Source organism: Acanthaster planci, linkage group LG05 (assembly GCF_054643075.1).
Source record: "Acanthaster planci isolate LZ-2023a linkage group LG05, COTS_SCS, whole genome shotgun sequence".
In the NCBI taxonomy this organism is placed as follows: domain Eukaryota; kingdom Metazoa; phylum Echinodermata; class Asteroidea; order Valvatida; family Acanthasteridae; genus Acanthaster; species Acanthaster planci.
In genome coordinates, this window is record NC_141781.1 from 14,540,354 (window position 1) to 14,558,044 (window position 17,691).

At 42.2% G+C, this 17,691-nt stretch overlaps 1 protein-coding gene across 5 annotated transcripts in view; it reads right to left on the reverse strand.

The window, feature by feature from the left end:
* Positions 1 to 6,372: 6,372 nt before the first annotated feature.
* The window catches only part of LOC110977290 (cytosolic carboxypeptidase 1-like), a 37,441-nt gene continuing 26,122 nt past the window's right edge, over positions 6,373 to 17,691 (reverse strand). For all 5 annotated transcript variants that reach the window (XM_087136945.1, XM_087136941.1, XM_087136943.1 and 2 more), the window contains exons 16-23: positions 17,196 to 17,428; positions 16,045 to 16,201; positions 15,223 to 15,403; positions 14,010 to 14,139; positions 13,360 to 13,485; positions 12,664 to 12,840; positions 11,722 to 11,918; positions 6,373 to 11,390 (exon numbers count right to left, since the gene is read on the reverse strand). In XM_087136945.1, coding sequence (XP_086993071.1) covers positions 11,171 to 11,390; positions 11,722 to 11,918; positions 12,664 to 12,840; positions 13,360 to 13,485; positions 14,010 to 14,139; positions 15,223 to 15,403; positions 16,045 to 16,201; positions 17,196 to 17,428 — 1,421 coding nt within the window. In that variant the 3' untranslated portion in view covers positions 6,373 to 11,170. The remainder of the gene's footprint in view (positions 11,391 to 11,721; positions 11,919 to 12,663; positions 12,841 to 13,359; positions 13,486 to 14,009; positions 14,140 to 15,222; positions 15,404 to 16,044; positions 16,202 to 17,195; positions 17,429 to 17,691) is intronic.

The following is a 17,691-nucleotide window of genomic DNA, read 5'->3' on the forward strand; positions in this document are numbered from 1 at the left end:
GTCGTTGGCTTGACGTCTTGTTTCATGTTTTTGAGTATCTCAGTTGCGTCTCCAAAGGTTGTAGGTATACATGAAAGCGTTACAAATGTAATAAACCTTTCTGACTTTAGCAATGCATTTTGGATGACAAACAAGCGATGTATTTGGTGCACAAACCTGTAAGGGGAAAATGAAACAGTCCGAAATATATTTATGATTTTCTTCAGAATATTCTTACGTCACTTTACGTCAGGGCTGAAAAAAATCACTATGACTTGTCGGTGCAGGATGATTCACCTTTAAATCCTGATTCTGATTGACAAATGCTAGGTTATCTATATTCATGATCTAAGCCCAAGATAAAAACTAGTGTTCTTAGAAAGAATTTCCCGCTTTTTCTTTTTCTGGTGAGCATAACATTTTTGGATTTGTGACTGTTTCTTATCCCAAATCTACAATACAACGCTGTGTGAAAAAAGCATGGCTTGAATTGGAGTACGTAATAAAATGGAAACAGATGAATGTTTTGCAGGTACAGTAGTATACTTCCTCCATAGGATTGTACGAAGGCCCTGTAGTGCCATTTAGCGTATATCTTCAAAAAAGTGAAGTATACTTTTTCAAAGTTCGTTTTTATGAAGTATATTTTTCAACCTCCTTTTCAGGAGATTGGTCTTTCCAAAGTTCGTTTGTTCGATCATATACTCTCCAGTTCCTTCTTATGAGATCTGTATGTAGAAACATTGTTTCTAGTTTTGGAAACAAACTTTTACGGCATATTTTTTACCAAGTTTGCTTTAATGCAATTTTTTTCCTTGTTCGTTTTTGTGAGATATTTTTTCTAACTTTGTATTTACGAGAGATAAATTTTCGAGTTTGTTCATGGAGATATTTTTCAAGTTCGTTTTAAAGTATGCATCCCACGTGCGTACGACCGATCAGTTTGGGAAATACTTGAGCCATAGGTCCCTGGGGAAGTTAAGGGCGTTGGCTTTGACTATGGTGAGTGTCAGGCTGATTTGACAACAAGGAATCTATGACTTCATCGTGAGTTAGACCTAAATAAAAGAACAAAAGGGTTCTTAGACATTAATGTAATAAACCACTATGGCCAAACTATTATCTAATAATAGTGGAAAGCGAAGGAAAAAATGACCACAAAATTTGAAAATTTGAAAAAACGACCTTTGGACACAAATATATCTCATAAAAACTAACAATTGGAAAAAGTATCTAACATGGAATAAATCTCATAATAACTAACTTGGAAAAAAATCTCCTAAAAACGATTTGTTTCTAAAAGTAAAAGCAATGTTTCTTAATATAGATTTCATGAGAACGAATTAGACAACATGTATCTCTCAGAAACGAACTTTGGAAAAATATACTTCACAAACACGAAAATGTGCACTTGATGGCACTACAAGGTTTTCGTAGGGTTGTGCATAAAATGCCTTTTCCGGTGGTCATTGAAACCAACAATAATGTATGGCAAACGTCGAAAAGGTTCACTGGGTCCAAGTCTGCTGTATGCTATCACCCTGCTTCCCCTCTCGTTTCAAATGAACCGTCACCACATTCTGTTTATATTCACCACTGTTTCAAATAATTACACCCCTACCCTCCTATCTTAGCCACACGTTGATGCTGTAGTGAAACGGAGTTCACAGCAGAAACCTCAGCGCGGTCAACGAAGCTGAATCCTGTCTACGAAGCCTCCCCGGCGTCACAGACTGGAGTGACGTGATTAAACGTCGTCGACATGGTTTAGCTGAAGCACTTTTTTCTGTCTACTCTGTCCCACTTCAGTGTTAATTACTTTCTGTCAGTTTGTCGTTTAACCGTTTATTTTCTAAAGAAGAGAGACATTTTGATGAGGCGGGCTTTGGAAATCTGTACATTAAAAACGTGCACTGAAACCACAGGTGAGAGACCACAATGACCTTAGACCCTGTCAGCAGTGGCGTATCCAGCTGGGAGGGGAGGTCTCCCCTGAGGGATTTTTAAAAAAAATTCCAAAAAATACTTCACATTTGAGTAGGAAAGAAAGTAATCGGTATATTTATTTATCAAACATTAGCACCAAACCCTAAGAAATCAACACCAGCAAATAAAAGCAAGGGTTTCGGGACCACGAGTAAAGCTTTTGATGTTTGTTTCTCTTCCGCCACATGTTGAATGAGCCCGAAGCTGCTTTTTGCTTTTGAATTCCCCCCCCCCCACACCGAACGCTGGATACGCCGCTGCTTGTCAGAGCTGTATGCATAATAACAAACAATGACTGTTCATTCTGTGCGCAGTACAGCATGCGGCTGACGACAAGTCCCTAGGCCGTAAGTAAAATCATATTGAAATCGGAAGATTTTGGACTGTTTGGGCTATTGTTACGTCTTTCATCTCGGTTTTGTTTCTTTTACTCCCCCTTTCCTTTCTCATTTTCAAATCTTCGTCCGGGGGCAAGCATCCTCTTGACACTCTTGCAACGACGATGGAGAGAGAATGTGTGTAGCCTATGGAACTGAAGAGACTTAATATGATTAATATAAACAGTTCCAATTTTCGACACAGTGTCCACAGCATACCCAGTGTGGACACTCCTTTGTTCTCGTGCGACAGGACTGCTTCGGAGAATACAGTGGGGAAAATTATGTGAAACTCCTCAATCGTGTGAAAAATGAATTCGTGTTAGCACCACTCACTCACACCACTCCACAAAACACGGCAATTTGACCAAGTTGATCTTGTGGGCAACCGATTATGCGATTTAGTAAGTCACTCCACTTGAGGCGTGCTTGGAACTTAATGTCACCGCTTCCCTCAAGCAGATTGACATTTTGACGGCTCAAAAACACCTGGCAGTACAAGGAATGGATTTATAGGTATCTCGCGTAGGTATCTCGAGCAGTTGCGTCAAGATAAAGGCTGTAGCTGGCTTATTGTGGGAATTGCAGAATTTTGACACAAAAGTTAGCAAGGGCGATTCGAGAACCAAATTTTCAAGGGGAGGCATAAATTGAAAGAGAGAGGGGGGCATTTTTACACGTGTTTACGCGCGTTGTGTACTTACACGATTTGAGAACAAAGTCCCCCCATAATAATAAGCCTTTTGCAAGTTAAATGTGAGTAAAATCTGGTACACCGAGTTATCTAAATTCCTGTGAACATATCAAATTGAATTAGCCATAGGCCTACCATAATTTTATAAAGACACTGCTGCTATACCTCGCCCGTGATTCGGGGCAAGCTTTTGCTTAGTTAAATTCATAAGACACGTCTTGCACCAATACACTGTTTTCAATTGATAAGAAGGGCACAAAGGAACCAGTCACCAATGTGAAAGCTCACGAGGTAAAGCAACAGTGTCTTCGGTTTGGGAAAGTCAAATTGTTATGCTTATGTGCAATCAGATTACTCGATGACCAGATTTTATTCAAATTTAACTCGCAAAAGGCTTATTATCTTTTAACATATTTGAAAAACAGACAGGAATAAATATCTTTTGGGGTGAGGCACGGCCCCGATGCTGCACTGAAGGGTGGTCACCTAAAACGCTCGTAACGCAATACGAATCTTCACCTTTTTTTACACAGAAATACCTTGTTTTCGATCTCAAACGATTGAGTAGTCATTCAACCCTTCCCCTCAAATGGCTAGATTAAAAATCTTTTCCCTTGTCAGAATTGCCAGTGCATTCAGTTTGCTACAAGGCCATTCTTGTCAGAAATCGTTTTTCATATGGTCGGTTGGGTTGTGTACAGTTGCAGGGTCGGTTGGGGTGATAGAGGTGGTTGGTAGGGTTAGGGATGAGGATTCTCAGACCAGTGGCGTCGCTAAGGAAGAGGTGGTTTTTGAAAATCGTCACTGTATATGTCAGACCAGACGTTAACTTCGCATTGCTAAAATTCCAGATGAAAGGACAGTGTGTGTCAATTCTCTTGTGTGTAACATTCATGAATGTTTCTATTAATGGTGTATGGGGGAGGTTTGCCAAGTATGGGGAAAAGCGCATCACTTACAATGTTTAACAAAACACCATAGATGCTAGCCTCGTCCAAGGCGATCTCTGCAGCTTTTTGGCTAGAAGAGAGAATCGGGTCCACGCACGCAAACCACTGCAAACGAACCTGCGTGTAATGTCGCGTCATACTGAATTCCCGAACGGAACTACGGCGAACCACACAGAGCCAACGTACATGTACGTACTGCTTTGCACACACCTTCATGTACGTATGGGTGTACGTCACGCATGGCCTGGCGGGTTACGTACCGGTCTTGTACATATAAATACAGACAAGTGGGTGTATATGCGTATGCTACCCTCCAGTTCTTTCAAGAACCACACATTCTCACGGGAGAGATAGTTTTGCATGGGTGCTATCGCAAACCATGCGTAAACCCACGGCATGCACACAGCACTGATCCAATTAACTAGGCTACAAAAAGCATCAGGCACTTTCAGGGATTTTTTTTTATCAAGGGCAGATCGACTGTAGGCCAACACTACAGTAAGATAAGCCCAACGCTTTGATAGAGGCTCATCAATGTGTACACCATTGGTGATACCCATCAAGTTCTCTTTCAGTACATGGAACTATTTCTCAGGATCATTATAGACTTTAAATCCTATCATTGTTATTGAAGAACATTGCCTGCCAACCCTCTGGAGAGAGCACGCCGCGAGGCCTCAAGGTGACCTCTTCACCAGCCGCGCACAATACTCACGTAGGCCTACACGCACCGGAATTCTCCGAAAACGGAAAAAAATTCAAGACTCAATAACACCCCGGCTATTTAATTAGCAGGCGAGCAACGGAAAATATGATAACGACGGGGATGATTTCGCCTTTGTTTTATCTATGATTTTCATTTCTGCTTCATGAAATGGCCTCCGGGGTTCCGGTTAAGGGGATCGTATATTCAACTGATGAAATCCCTCTGCGAGAGGATGGATTTCATTTATTCACAAAGGACACGCTAGGGCGGCCTTGAATTCCATTCTTGTCATGCGTGCTTACACCAGGCCACTAATCAGTTCATTTCCTCTGTCAAGCCAAGATGGAAATGTCATTATGTGGGAGATTCATCGATGACGGAGGACATCAGCACGTGAAGTTTATAACACTGTACTAGTGGGGTTGCCTACGCATTGAAGTCTCAGATCTGACGCTGGGCGTAGTCCTTCGATGGCCCGCTATACTTTAATGCCTGTCATGGGATGGCCACTACGCGTGATTATAGTTTTCAGTTTGATTCCCACCTGCTTCTCCCTTACTTGCTAGGAGCGCCGTGGACGTTAACTTGCGCATGCTAAGTGTTGCTGTAGACAAGATACATGCGTATCTCCGTGAAAAAGAAATTTGCCATAGTGCGCTTAATAATTCTTACACCCGGTGAGGGGAGATATGGACACACCCCGGCCTCACGCACTGTGCCACTATACATCATGTCCCCCCCCCCCCCACTGGTTAGTTTTGTCGGCAAAAATCATGGTCTCTCAACAAAAGTAAAAAACTTCAAGTAGGTGTCGGACTAGGGAATCAAACTACAGTACACTCGTTTTGCGTGACGGTTCGTTGGCAAATTTCATAATACATCTCCCCCTTCAAAATGGTCTGGCGACGCCCATGCATGTCCCCCTCTAGTGGCGTGTCCAGCTATTGGGAGACAAGACTTTCCCCCCCCCCCCGGGACAGATTGTCTTTTTCTTAAAAAATAGGAAATGAAAACGCCATCATTTTAGAAACGGTATGGGAAGGTTTTTAAGGATGAGAAAATGGACAATCGTTAAAAGCAATCACAGTTTACCTCCAATCGACTCAACACCGGGATACGGTGCACACCCCCTCCTCCGCTAAAACTTTAAAGAAACCCTGCCTCGCCCAGCGAAACTTCCCCCATCCAGGAGGGACCTTAGCTCATCTACAAACTGCATCCTGGTTTACATTGCTAGCGCAGACAATGTTACTTAAAATAAACGGGTAACCAGCTGGTGGAGTAGTGTCCAGGGGTGTGATTGGCCACTTAAAATTAAAACTGAAACAGGCAGCAAAAAGCTGAAATGTAAGACGTCCCCATACGTTTGTACACAGCAGGAACACAAAAAAACTGAAATCCATGGTCAACATCTAAACCAAAATATAAAAGAAATCGGCTAAAAAGCTGAATTTTCACACCTCTGAGTGTGACTTCGCGGGTTCTCTCAACTTGTAACAATCAAAGCATTAGAGAAGGCGCACACTATCTCACTGTACATGCAATGCAAAGGCGGCCGGCAATACATTGTCATTACTGGGCTGGCTCACAACAGTACCGTAGTTATTTCCAAACTGAAATCATACACACAACTGAAATTGTCCTTTCAATAAGAGACAACCCTGTTCTTAAAATCACGTCTAAATATGTGGAAAATATTTAGTAATTTATTGCCATTAACTCCTTTAAAATAGAATGATTACAACAAAAAGAAAACATTTGAAAAAACAGCTTTCCAATTCATAGTGACACACTGAATATGCTTGCTAGAATGTCTTTCGCTGTACATAAAATCCGATAATCACGTTTTAAACACCTTGTGATAATGCCATCAACTTTACAGACCAAGCAGTGATTCGATTTCTTTTTACAATTAACCCGTTTCGAAAAACTAAACCTTCCAAATAAAAACTACAGTTTTTCTTATTTCAACTATTTTTACATAAACTTACCATTGGAATTCATGTCCCACTATTTAAAATGGAACCGGAAGCCAGCCGTGTTAAATATAAAATGGAACCGGAAGCCAGCCGTGTTAAAAATCTTCTTTAATTTTCTTTTTATTTAACACCTCTTGAACATCCAGTCTCACTCTTCGAAGTTATCATTTTGTCGGGAGTGTGAATTTTCTATACTGGTTTGTGTTCTCTTAGATTTGCAAGTTTGAAACTTTATGCAACTCAAATTTGTATGTATGGATATTTAAAATAAATCCGATCTAGCTACTTTTATTAAATAAATCGCATATTTTTCATTTCATAGTTGACTATTTGAAAAGCACAAGAAACTCACGCCGAATCTAATCTGAATCAACCAACTAACATCGACCAATTTGATTTCTTGATGATACTCTGTACAGCTGACGACAATGGCAGCCACGTAAGACTTCTGTCATTACAACACTTCTTTGCTTGACCTCAAAAAACAAAGATGTACTGGTATATTGGCTGGTTACGTGTCTACAATATGATATTTACACTTTTTCCCCTACCGTACTGATTTCAGATGAAAAAACTGCAATACTTGCGTAAGTTAAAACTAATTACCCTGGTCTGCGGTATTTTAAGAGTGAATCTATCATATAAACATTGCTCGATAGGCCTAATACTTGGACGGTGTTCCTTTGCCAATACAAAAGTTGCCAGTGAGAGAACTTTTCAGAACTTTTTTAATGGAATGTTTAGTGATCGAAGGGCACTTATTGATATTTCAAGACTTTAGACATAGAAGGAAAACTGTAACGACTGAGGCCAATTTTATGCAGCTGTTTTTATACTTGCTAAGAGTAGATCGGTTGGGCTGAAAAAAAGGTTACCAGGGGAAAATGTTGCGTAGTATAAACGTTGTTTGTGACTGGTTACCAGCTTATTCTTGCTTAGCATGTTAAATTTGCTGGGCGACAGCTTTCCGCGCGCACAACCATTAATCAAATTTCTGATTAAAAAACACACACAAGTCCAACACAAGATTTCAAGAGATCTCTTTTCAAATGTTCTCAAACATTCCCAACATTTTGCAAACTCGGTCCCAATATCTAGCATGCTTATCCCGATCAAGTCATTTAGGAGAACGGATGCCCCGATTTCCTGATTGTCAATTGGCAGAGGGTTTTTCCTTTCCAGATACCGTCCCAGATCCGCCCTGGGTTTCCGTTGTAATCTGATTTGAGAGCGAGCTGGGCCGGAGACGAGCGGAGATCTTCCCCCTCTCTCTCTGATTATCGCGTGTCACGCGTCGTTAGCGTTAGGGTCGCGCTTTCTTATCTGTAATTTCCTGTCTTTGTCTGGACGCTCCAAGGCAAGTTGACATCAAGAATCAAAGATTCCACGAATTCCATGGAAAAGAATTAGGAGAAAAAGCTTTCAAGATCAAAATCTACCTTTACCTACAAATGGGAAGTTCGATTTGCTTTTTTGGTGGGGGGGTCTAAGCGTTTTTGTCAAGGACGCAGATCACACAGAGGGGAAAGAAATGAATTTCTCTTACCCCTTGAAACTGAAATTTGGCTGATTCTCAATCTGAACTGAGCGGTAAAACACCACATTGACCAACTGACAAAGCACAGCCTTCTTTCACTGAACTCTTTTCAGTACTAAAATTTCTCTAGCGAAATCATTTACCAGTCAGAGAACATCGTGATGGTTATTATCGATGACTGGACCTCAGCTTACTTTTGCACGACAGGCAATACCGTCTGCTTGAACTCCACACGGTAGTAACCGACAAATTAAGATATCGTGATCCTGTTACATTGAGCTTTCCTAGGCTACAAAATTTAACACTGGCTGCTCTCAACTTCATTAGGGATGTATCCAGGGGTTTTTTAACACCTGTTTGTATTCTCATCAGTCACCTCCCCAACAAACATACACATACCCATCCTTCCTTCGATTAAAAATCTTTCTGACTCAGTCTTGCAGTTGAGTCCATCATCAGCAAGTCATCGAGTGTCATAATTACAGCCTTAGGCCAGGACACTAGATTTGTGACGGGACTTTTGATGGACTGACAATAGTACTGCTAACTTGTCTCAAATCTGGCGCTGTGTATATTCTTCGGCTTGTAACAAACAGCGAACAGCGAGTAACGACGACCTTGGAGAATTAAAGCTCTTATTTCTTGCCATATCCAGGGCCAAATTTTGTGGCCCTGCAGCATTCACAGTGTTATATCTTGCAAACTGTGGCAGAAAGCTGTTGGCTAACAGTTTGGCACATCTCTCAGAAGCTCTGTTTTGAGTGAGTACATCTCGTAACCATGGAGTGGAGTCTGAGCTCACATGGTTAGCACAGGATGCCTACGTTGCCACGACAACCACCTAATGGTGACCTTTAGGAAAGAACCCTGTGGTTTAGAGTGTGTCCTAGCAACAGAAGCTCCTCTGGTGGGAACTGCACTTTGCTGGTTCACAAACGACTACGAAATTCATGTTATACGGCCACATTGCTACCAACAAAATGAAAACTCCCCTCAAACATGGCTCTTTTCAACTAATGAGTGGGTGCTTCTACTCGAGGCAGATTAATGGATAACTAAATGTTCATTCTTAAAATCTCACTACCTTTCTTGTAATACTGTTCTCTGTATGCAATTGCACATTACTGTCTGTACTTCATTAAGCATATGGACAGCATTTATGCAGACAAAAGCTACCATGATATAGCTACCCCACCAAAATCCAGCCAGCTTTAACTTACGGTACCAAGTTACAGGAGTGGATTGGGTGTTACAGAAACTGAATGGTAAGAATTCTGAGTAGCTACCATGCAAATGCACATCAAAGCTATAGTGTAATTCGACCACCAGAATTAGAAGCGATAACTGCCGTGGCACAAGGCTCGTGGACAGGTGATACACGCACGTTACATGCCTCTTCGACCAATAGGTTGTCGTGATTTGTCAAATGCACAAGCGCGTCAAGCTGAAGATTGTGCGTGTGATTGCGGTGCCACCGCAGTCATGGCGTCTAATCGGATTAGTCTATACTTCACAATGTTGCTTAACAATTAGCAGATGTTTACGGTGGTAAAGACACCTGGAAACACAGCACAAGTTTTGACCATGCCTGATGACAATGACATACCAACACCTGTATGTGCACAGTTGTGTGTACCAATGACAAGGACAGGAAATGTTTATCATTGCTCCGTCAATACTTTCTCATAGACTGCAAATGTACACTTGCCACCGCCGACAGGACTGAACAAAGGATTGACCTCCGAGAACAGGACAAATCTTTTGTACTCTGTGTGTCTGTCCTCTATGGTAAATTCATAAATACCTCAGACAGTCTCCCTGTTCAACAACGAGCAACTCGACTGTGAATTAACATTTGATAATGCCTGCTGAGAAGTGATGATGCCCGCTGCGTGAATCACGCAATGGCACCTGGATACAAGACAATTTAATTGATTCTGATTGGTCGAGAGTCTGTGTGCATGCAGCTCGCCACATGGGCCCCAAGTCCATATAAGGAGATTCTGTTGGACAACTTGCACAAAGAATATGCCATAAAGTGGATCGGGGTGTTCAGGAAAATGAAAGTAAAATTCTAGAACAAAATCACTGGAAATCCATCATATATTGACTTCTTTTGACTCTCTGACTTAAAAAGGTATTTATGAATGGGAATAAACATGCTTGGCTCAGGAGACAGAACGCTGATAATGCCCTCGCCTGCCGCTTGGGCAGTAGTCGCGTCCATTCTCCTGAGCTGGTCTTAAACGCAGGCCAAGCACATATTTATTCCCTTAGTAAACGCACACACTTAAATTTCCACAGGGTGACTATTTTCAGCAAACGCTGCTTCTAAAGTCCCCATATTCTTTGGTGTACTTATTGCTTGGATTTGTTTCTGTGCGAAACAGACATACGCCCAAACAGGTGTAACTAGACCCTGAGATTACCCAATCAATTTAAAAACCTTGAAAATGAACCTTTTTGTTTCAGTAAACTTTACTTTCAATTTTTGTTCTGGTATTTCAAATAGTATTTTTGGTGCTGTTTTGGTTAATATGCTAATGCCAATTTACATAGTCATGACTGTGATGTCATTCAGGGAGAAAACTTCAATGTTGCATTGATTTGTGCACACACACTCAAAAACTGCTGGGACTTTTGGTATTCTGCTGTCCTCGGTATTCCTGTTCTTTGGTAAAGTCATTGTTGTGTAAATGCAATGAGCCAATGAGCAACCCTTTCTCAGAAATGTTTTACTGAGCAAAGTTGGGTTTAAAATCGAACAGAAACCTATACAAACTGACCAGTGTCCAGGAATGCATAGGCAACATGAAATGTTACCAAAGGTACTATATTTTGATGCACTTAACTCCCAAATCATGTCAAATAGTTTTGATAGGAGAATTTAGAGTAGCACAAACAGTGCATTCAAAGACAATTCATCAAATTCCATTCAAGTTTAAGAAATGACTTGTTTCCACTAATCTATCCCGGCAGTTTCTGGTGACATGTCTTCAGCCTCATCGTCACTGTTCTTTCCAAACACCCCGCTTTCGCTTTCCTCCGAGCCGTCCTCTCCTTCTTCCTCCTCCTCGGCCGAGTCCATATCATTGCTTCGGCGTTTCCGCCTGGGGCGCTGATGGTCGGTGGACAGGCCTTGGACAGAGGCCTGTATCAAAGCATCAACATCCTCTCCGGGACTTCAAAAAGCAAACAGTTGCAGGAATGAGAAATTTACCATGGATTGAAAATGGACAGCATTGGACAGGATATCAAATGGTGTATGTTCTAGAATCTCTGTGTGCACACTGGCAAGTGACAGTGCTAATCCTACATGACTCCTTCTCCGGTCGCAATCATTTACTCCCAGGTGTAGAAGGCAATTGCAGTAAAGTCCGTTGCTTGTGGACATATCGGGTCACAAACCTTTGACTGGGTTTAACCTTACAGTACCTTTTCCCATGAACACTGTAGCTTACACCTAAAGGTTGGTGCCTGTTAAACACGAGTTGGCAAAATAAGGAACTTTACCTTCCATAATCATCTTGGTCCTTGGCAATCACTGAATTCAGTGACCCCGGGTAGATCTTGGCTGAAGACAGGGACGTTTGAGATGGTGTCCTGTCAGACATGGACTTGTCGGCAGACCGCCGCGTTATGAGACGCAGGAGCCCGTCACAGAATTTCCTGCCCATCTCCTCCAGCATAGCTGTGGTGATTTGAAATCCCTGGTAGGAGAGAGATGTAAGCGGTTACAGGAAAAAATAAACTCTGTGATGTAGCAGGAGAGTGGGCAGGAATTATGTCTTGCAAAGGGGGAGGAAAAGACCTCGCTACAGAACACTTTCCACGGTGTTCCAGTAGTAGGGGACCTTCAATGCTGACATCATGTACCAGTGATGTCTATACAAAGACTGGTTAGTTCACGTGCCCATCCCTGTTCATGAACAAATGACACACACATCAGTGTAGCAATTTTGTTGGATCTCCACAGATGGCAACCACCTGTTTGGTGCAGCCTTGGTCGCTTACACTTTTGTAATTTTCAAGATTTTTGAGAAGTATCGAGTGAAAGCTAAGTAAATTATGGGTTAAAGATATAGGATATTTTACGTAGACACTCTACGTGTAAAAATACAAATAATGGTCTACATGAGTTAGCCTGTGAAAATGATTAAAAAGCTCAATTGTGACTAAGATTTGAAGTCTCGCAGCCTGTCTCCAATACATAATTTAGGCCTTTGAAGATGGTGCCTAGAAGCATCCAGCCCTTGATGTGCTACCCAGTCAGTATGTAGAGATCAGTGCCCTGTACACTCTCTGGTCACACCCACACTGAACTGCCCTGGTCATGGTAGCAGTGCTACACTCCATGGTATACTGGGGACAGAGCATAGTCCTGGGGTCACATCTGCAGTACAAACTCTCTATGCAGTATAACGATAGGGGGTCGGGCATAATCCACACACCCACCTTGTATTGTCCCTGATCACATCCGCAATACGTGCTCTCCATGGTGTAGCTGCGAGGGACTTTCAGTTCTTTCCACACTACCACCCTCGCAGTAGCCTCCTTGGCCTTCTCCACCACAAAGCTGCAGGAGCTCAGAGAGAAAGCTGGGGCCGACTGGTTCAAAATTCGAGGGAGGGTCTGCAACAAAGAAGAGGCTGGTGTAAGAATTGGAAAGAAGACGGCCGGGGTCTGCTCACAAAAACCACAACATTCCTGAAAAAGACGGCATGTTACAGAGCACAGATCGGGATTGTAGCAAAGTCCCTCGCAATTTCAGTCACAAATCTTTTCTCAGGCCAAGTCACAAGTCCAGTAAAGAACGACAATGGAATGCTTAGGTCACAGTTTATTAAATTCATTTCAAGCTTCACTTAGCCCTAAACTGGATGGCTCATGATGGACCTTGCAAGGCCCTTGAAGGGACTTGTGTTGGACTGGACCACAGCCCTGAAACTTTACAACAATCAATCTTCATTCCTGAGTTATTTCATCAACCACCAAGCACAGACTTTATAGATGAATCCAAGAAAGTGATGACCGTTAACTAAGGAAGCTCCTGCGAGACCAATGGGAGAATATTGCAAACTGATGATCAGAAGAACAGTTCGTTTGACTTCAGCAAAATAAACATGGAAAACACTGTGTTCCGTCGTGTACCTTGTAGCTGGTATCCTCCTGTTTATTGCCGTTAGTGATGTCATCAGTCAGTTGTGACTGGGCCTCGCTACAGCCGTACATGAAGACGTTTTTCCGTCGGGAGTGCCCATGGAAGTCACAATACACCTGTCAGCAGTAGTAAGTCAAAAATTTTGACATTTCAGCTGATTTCAAACACATGCCAAAGTTTCACCAATGGGGAACTCTAATTGACACAAATTAGCATGATCCTACAAAACCTCTTTCAATACAATTTAGAATAAAATTTCTGTTGATACAAAAATACTTTTAATACACTGAGCTTTTCGTCTAGTCATATCAAAGCATGGGTGTTAGAAAACTGAAAATGCACCTTCATCAGTGATTATGTCTCTCTATCAATGAAAAAAACAAACTCCACACCAAGTTCAAATTACGGCATCCAACAACGTATCTTTGCAGAGTCATCAAAACTCCCAAGTCACACACTAATTATTTCAATGCCGTTCGGGCTCAAAATCAAATATGATTTAAATGTTCTCTGACAGAGATTATCACGTAATTCATTTGTCCAAATTGTTCATGCAGGTTTCAAGTGAACTGGTTTGTGGTTTGATTTTAAAAGCTGAACTTCAGAGGGGACAGTGTTTTTAAGAATGGTCACGACTAACCAGAGGGTTTCTACTGCACATGGCCAGGTATTGTAGGAGACCTTTGGCATGGTATATGGTGGGATGGAGGTCAGGATTAGGGTTATCCCAACGACGGTTCAGGTCTTCTCCAGTCAGTGAACATCGATGGCTGAAACACCAAAGAAAGAATTCAGAACAAATATTTTTTTTAATAGACTGATCTGGCAAGACGGTGTTACTGAGCTAAGACCACACTCACATGAGGTTAAAGAACGGCAAGTCATAACGCCAAGGCTATCAACTCCACGGACGCATGGTGCGACCACAGTAATGGTATCTTATTAAGATTACTAAATTCTGTATGACCCACCATTCAAAAACCAAGCTGGAATTTGGATATTTGACAATTTCTCTCCCCATTGTTAATTTTCATCCCAAAGTGATCCACAGTGCAAATGTTGTCTCTAGAAGGCTTTGGTAGTTACAAGCGGCGGATGTTGTGGAATTGTGTTTTCTATGTGCATGCTGATTTCACTTCCCCAGTAACAGCCAAGACGCCTTCACCCTGGTTTTGCAATGGTGAGTCACATTTGCGTGTTACCTATGAGTCAGTTGGAAACCATTCTCAAACACTAAATGGCCTTCTTGCCACGTATATCTTCTATTCTAAGTAATCAGCTATACCTACCAGCTCCACAAAAAAGGCCTATTCTGTTTTGGTTTTATTAATGAATCTTTTAAACCCAACACCTATAATGCATCAACCAGTCACAGCCATGTTTGTGCGACCAAATGTCTCATTAAAGTCCAATACCTGTGTACTCATGTAAGACAGACCTTACAGGTGCATGAACTGAGGAATGGCTGAAATACGCGCAAATGGTGTCCACGTTTGGACAGTGGGTGGGACTCAATGTTAACCGTCCTCGATCCTCCAAGTGGTTTATAAAGACTGAGGCTGTGCAGCAAGAATGTGTCTCCCATTTTGAAGAATGCATCGTGTCAAGGTCTTGGACTGGACTTTGTGTAGTCTATGCTAAATCTGGGAGTCAATTACACCGTACTCGAAATCATTTACACTGCACCAGGATATCGACGGGACTAGCCACAGGAGTTTGGAGTATGGAGGCAGGGGTCACCCCACCAAGGTGCACATTACTGGCGGCAGTTGGAGGAAAGGGCCAACAGGGTTAATGGATTGACCTCTCCCTTAGTCTGTGGCTTTCTGCAATGGGCTGTGGTACAGCCTCACCTGCCATTGATGACACCGTCTGGGTTCAGCATGGGGACTATCTTGAAGATGTAGCTGTCTCGGAGTAGCTGGGCAGTAGGGTGACAGCTCAACAGGTACTTCAAGACGCCCTTCATTACCCAGGAGCTGTTACTCTCGCCAGGATGGACGCGGGAGGATAACACAATGTAGGGCCGGCATCCTGAGGAAACAATGGAGCCTTGTGAGATGTGTACGTTGGGTGTGATTGGTCGACTAGTACAATCACATGATTGCATTGTGGCATCGGTTAATTCAGTTGAAAATCTGACTTTACTGTCTGTTTTTCGAAACAATCTTCCACAACTGCAAATTACAGAGACAAGGCAATAAATACGATTAACACATCCAACAAAAATCTTGTGATCTCACAGATCAAATGATATAATTTTTTAAGCATATGAGACACAAGTGGGAAATGTTGGTCATGATGTTTTCATATTTCTTTGTTGATGGTAACAGGACTACTCAGTATACAACCGTTTCTGTAAACAACAAAATGTGTACCCACTGTGACATCATGAAAACCGCAGCACCCTCTATTGTCAGGAAACAGCATGAAAATTGCCCAAAGGGTGCAAATTAAAAAAGTTATACATTCAAAATGGGTGGATCATTACATTTATGGGATTTAGATGAATAGATATTTGTTTAAAATAGAATAGAAGTATGTTTCAAGGGAGTAAAATGCATTTCATGAACTCTTTCATGAGGCAGAAAGGGGCAAGTACCATCAGGTAAACTCTAGTACAACTCTTCTGAAAGTGCCAACTTTAAATATGTTTCATTGGTCTCATTACTTACTGAACTGCATCACTCCTTCCCTATCTAGGGCTGAAGGGTTGCTAGTTATTGTCAACAGCGGGCATGCGTTGCCGCCCAGCGTCTCACACAGAGTTTGATTGCGGTAGTAGATACTGCTCCATTCACTCAGGCTGGCTTCAAGCTTCATTAGGTGTACCTAAAACAAATGGAGTACAAGGAGGTACCCTGGGCAATGTAACTCTGACTTGGCCTTCAAAGAAACCCTACCAGCTATGTTTGTTCCTCCAATACTAGATTTGAAAAAAAAATTGGGAGATGAAGTAGACATTTAGACTAGTGCGGCAATTTCAGCTATTAGTCGTTAACTGTACAGCAAGTTGACATTTTATGAAAGTTGAATGCACTGATGTAATGCCTATATAAAAAAACCAAATCCATGTAAGTGCAGGATTATGGGTTACAAACCTATGAACAGTTTCTTCCAGGCTCTTGGAAAGAATTGAGCACATGACTCATGTTCAGGTAAAGTCCTTGCTCAGCAGCCTATGGCCAAGTCCTTTGTTCCATCTATACCACCCGTGTTGGTGATGAATCTTAAAAGAAAGTTTTTTGACCTCTCTGCCCCAAAAGATCTTGGCTGTCCCATGACGGGTTCATTTTTGAAACTTGGCATGCACTTGAAGACATTTCAATGCAATCCAACATGGGACTTCGTACTTGTGGTCATTCATAGTTTATACTATCGTGCATGTCAGCCTGTACATTGAGCAAATGTCAATGGGAAAACGTTAACATGCTTAGTTAACTCATCTTTTAAACAATATGCATTTTGACAGAACAGTATGGCCACTTTTCATAAATACTGGTGACAAAATGATCACAGGACATTGTGGAAAAACTCCAGAAAAGTCAGCACTGTGAACAAATGCACTGCAATGATTTCAGAGGAAATGTATTAGGTAAGCCTGCCCCTAGCTTTTCCAGGATAAAGGCACGGTATCATCACGATGCTCCTGCTCACCGTACTGACCCAGCATCAATGCCAACACTTGACAGGTTTACACCATTCAGATGGTGTGCCTCTTATGCCACACATGGGCAGCCATGTACCCAAACAATTTCAGGTTTTGTTGTTACGTTTCTTTAAACATCCGATTCTTTCGCAATAAATGTCTCGCCATCCCCAATACCTTCATCATGGTGTACGTGAAGGGATAATGGTAGGCCAAGTAGCAGATGTCGTTGGTGTGCTGGAAGGCTAGGGTGAAGGCCAGGGTATAGTAACTCTTCCCCTTCTGTCCCCCCGTCGCCAGGGAACTGCGGGCAAAGTTGTTCTTGTAGTAGCAGATGTCGCTGCCCGTTCTCATCCAGCGAGGGCGCCCTTCCACGGCCTCTCGTACAGAATACAAGACAGGCTGCATCCCTGGAGTTGGGGGGCGGGGGGAAATTCATAAGCACGGAAACCCCGCAACATGTAGCAGAAGTCTCACCCACCAAAATTACTTGCCCAACAAACTTAATTGGCCAAGCACCTGTGTGGGCCAATGCTATATGGCAGTTTCACTGGTAACCTGATTTTGTTTTCATTAAAACTCAGTTTTTCTGACCTTAGCAAATGTGTCACCTTTACTGCTCTAAGCCATCAGTCACAGATCTGATTTCTCATCTTGCCCAAAATGTTACCAA